Source organism: Suillus subaureus, assembly GCF_016647635.1.
Source record: "Suillus subaureus strain MN1 chromosome Unknown BJ212scaffold_248, whole genome shotgun sequence".
Taxonomy (NCBI): domain Eukaryota; kingdom Fungi; phylum Basidiomycota; class Agaricomycetes; order Boletales; family Suillaceae; genus Suillus; species Suillus subaureus.
The window spans coordinates 7,109-10,422 of NW_024538804.1; the positions used below are offsets into that span (position 1 = coordinate 7,109).

General features: G+C 47.9%; 1 protein-coding gene across 1 annotated transcript; it reads right to left on the reverse strand.

The window, feature by feature from the left end:
- Positions 1-1,975: 1,975 nt before the first annotated feature.
- Positions 1,976-2,431, reverse strand: BJ212DRAFT_1306199 (uncharacterized protein; the record flags this gene model as incomplete). Its single annotated transcript, XM_041333803.1, has 3 exons — positions 1,976-2,059; positions 2,091-2,152; positions 2,263-2,431. 3 exons carry the CDS (start codon positions 2,429-2,431, stop codon positions 1,976-1,978), a joined length of 315 nt encoding a protein of 104 aa, XP_041185379.1.
- Between the last annotated feature and the right edge of the window lie 883 nt (positions 2,432-3,314).

The window sequence follows — 3,314 nt, forward strand, 5'->3', positions numbered from 1 at the left end:
TGATGGTAACTGGTCGTGAGTCTATGACCCGTCAATGGTCGTCCTTCACCAAGACCGTCCATGGAGCAGCTTTTCTCGCTTCGATATCTCATGTCATCTCCATCACGTACACAGTAATCGACAGCAATCGGCACGCGTATCGCCTCTGCCACTCCGGCAATAGATGGAAAATCTACCAGCTGCCTGAATGGATGCAGCGGACTCCGCTCAGCAGCCTTCAGACCTTTTCATTGCCCATTCCGCATAGCGCACACCGGCTTGCTGAAGGTGAGCTTAGCAGCACAGACATGAAAGTAGAACTTTCGACATTCTCTGTTTCTAAACTGTCGACGCGCCAACGCACACTCAACGACATAAGGACGATTCAGCAAACAATAAGTTTTAATGGTCCTTTGGCGGTGTCCTATCCTCGACCATCATCCTCTTGTATCCTTTGTCAAGACTGGCTGAAAGCTTGGGCCTGTAAATTAGGAAGCTGACGGGTGGCATGATGATACGAGTGGTTATTCGATATATTATGCTTGCTCGCCAGCGGTTTCATGCTGCCTGTGCACTTCACCCATCGGAATTCAGACATGGTCAAGACTAGTTTGTTGCTTATCATCTACTTAAATGCGGATTCTGGATTTTTTGTAGATTAAGCACGTTTTATCGCCAGTTGATTATAAGAATACTTTCCCTTCGAAATCATGAGTCCTCCGACTCGACATGTTGCATTTATGATATATGACCATTCAAGTAAAAAAAATCACCAGAGGAATGGAATGACGCGCGCAGGCACTCTTTGGATGTATGCGCAGTATTCTGCGGCAACAGCAGAATCCTCCATGATAAGAGCCTCCTACGGATAAAATGAGTACCGCTGAGTACACAAGAACAAGACACTCGCCTCAATAGGCATCTTGACAGCGAACGCGCCAGCAACGATACCAAGACCCACAAGTGGGGCATAAGACCAGAACATCACTGCGAAAAGCGCCTGCTGGATGAGCATGTTCCTAAAGGACATTAGCATCCAATCTAACCAAGATGATGCAACATGAGACTCACATGTATAGCGGATGACGCACCAGCGCATATGGACCTGTCTGCACGACTCTGGGCTTCTCTCGTCTCTGGTGAGGAGCAGTCAGCTTACACATGTCCACAACACACAAGTAATAAGAATGGTGCCCACCCCAATTGCGTGCCACTGATTCCCGAGGTGAGTGAATGCGCGTCCCACAAACCTGAGGAGCACAAAGGTCAATGTACATGCCCCGATCCTTAGCGCCACTTTGGTCTCGTGTTGGAAGTAGTCATTAGGTAGGCTCATGCGCTGCATCCACGCAGGCTGCGTGAACAGGTTACCGGTGACACATAGAATGTATGTCACGGATGGGATGAAGGACGCGAGGGCGTGTATCGGGGACACGGCCTTACCGATGAAGGTGGTTGGGCTTGTGCGAATGGTACCTGATTCTGCTTTAGCGATTGGAGCGATCGCGCGAGTGCGGGAAATTCCATATTGAAAGAACCGTAAAGTGGTTAATACTGCTAGTCCCTCCACGGCTTGTTGGGGTACTGGAATAGTGAGGCCGGCAATGTAATACATGCTGGACTTGGATATCAGACAAGTGTTTGGAGTTGTTTCCGATATCCGAGTGATGGTTTTATATCCCGTGTTCGTCCTCCACTGACTTGGCAAGTTGGAAGTATTGCCAGTGCTTTATGATGCGCTTCTGACTGGCATGGTCCTCACGGCGGTGTCAATGACCAACCGTGACATAGCGAATGACAAATGATGCATGGTGAGAATGACAAACACGGTTGCTCATTTGATGGGCTGTGTCGTAGGTATCCAAGCTGATATCAAAATGGACGTGAAATACGGCCTGCACGGACTCACCAACTTGCCCTGTGTGACAATAAAACCGACCGAGTCCAGTGTCGGGATCGATGAACTCCGCTTGAAGGTTCCAACTTCGTCATCTCCTCAGTCATCCCTACCAGTGAGCGAGACTGGAGAACCGTTCGGTAACGTCACACCACCGAAATGACGAAAACGAAAGTCAACTCCCTGCAGACGGCTATTTTTACATTACTCTAACCTGATGAAGAAAGTAAGCATCGAACGGGCACACAGGATTGCAAGAGGGCCACATGTCATGTACTATGATAATATTAATATCAGCGCATCAATTTTCGTTGAACAATGACATTTGATTCTGGGCCAGGTCCAATGAGGAACTTTCGCCATCCTTTACGAGGTTCGAAATGTACCTGCCACTGTACTCCTTTCATCGAGCTGATCGCAGAGATTATTGATACTACCCATGACAGCTCTCAGGCCTGAGACCTCGTGCGAAACCACATCTATCTGCTGCTGGCGCTCAGCGATGGTGGTCTCAATGATAGGCCGGTCTTTGAGCTCGATGACAGGGTAGTTCATTTGGGGGGACCGGCTTGGGAATATAGGGTTCGAGGTTTAGAATCTGGGTATCATCAATGAAATAACACCTGATATGGATATCTAGATAGAAATACGGTCACTTGTGAACGTGCGAGCTGAAGCGAATGAAGATTGTTATATACAGACACGAGCACCTATAAAAAACTGGGGACTTACGATGTCTTGCAGAGCGCAAATAGTGTCCGAGACAGACAAATTTGCCTTTGAGTTGGCCGCCATATCCTCGGTTGCCTGTATGTTGCCTGTTGACGCGGGGAGAACAATACTGGTCGATGTGAAGTAGGGTAACTCCGATTTTCTCCTATTTACATCATGAAGTGAGGTCTGCCGGGGCTGACTAAGCTGCTTGAACGTCCTTAGTGTTAGAGTTTGGCATTTCACACCCTTCGTGACCGCGCAATGTTCGGATACTATCTAGCTACTTGTCTCGATTTCCCCTTCGAACTCTCACACAGCCTTACACCACTAGGCTCTCCTTGACGCCTCCCACCATTTAATAAAGCGTGGCTCTCCAGCTTTTACAAGTTACACTCCAATTCCTATAAAAACAACAAAATAATACCGTGGATGACGTGGGTTTGGATACATATCATACAAACGCATATCATCCACGGTATTCTTTAAGCTATGAATGCTCTGAAAAGCTCTATTAGCGCCTAGTACGCAAAAGGCTTGGGACCGGCTTTTCACATCCTTCGCTTCCGAGCCGTAGTCGCCACAAGTTCCTGATTTTAATAGCGAGTGGTGACTATGACAAGAAGGATCATCGTATCTGCAAATTTACGTCAAAGTTATGCCGTGCTATCTGAGGTCGGATACAAATGTGAGTAAGAACGTTGAACGATGGCAAGGCCCACACTCG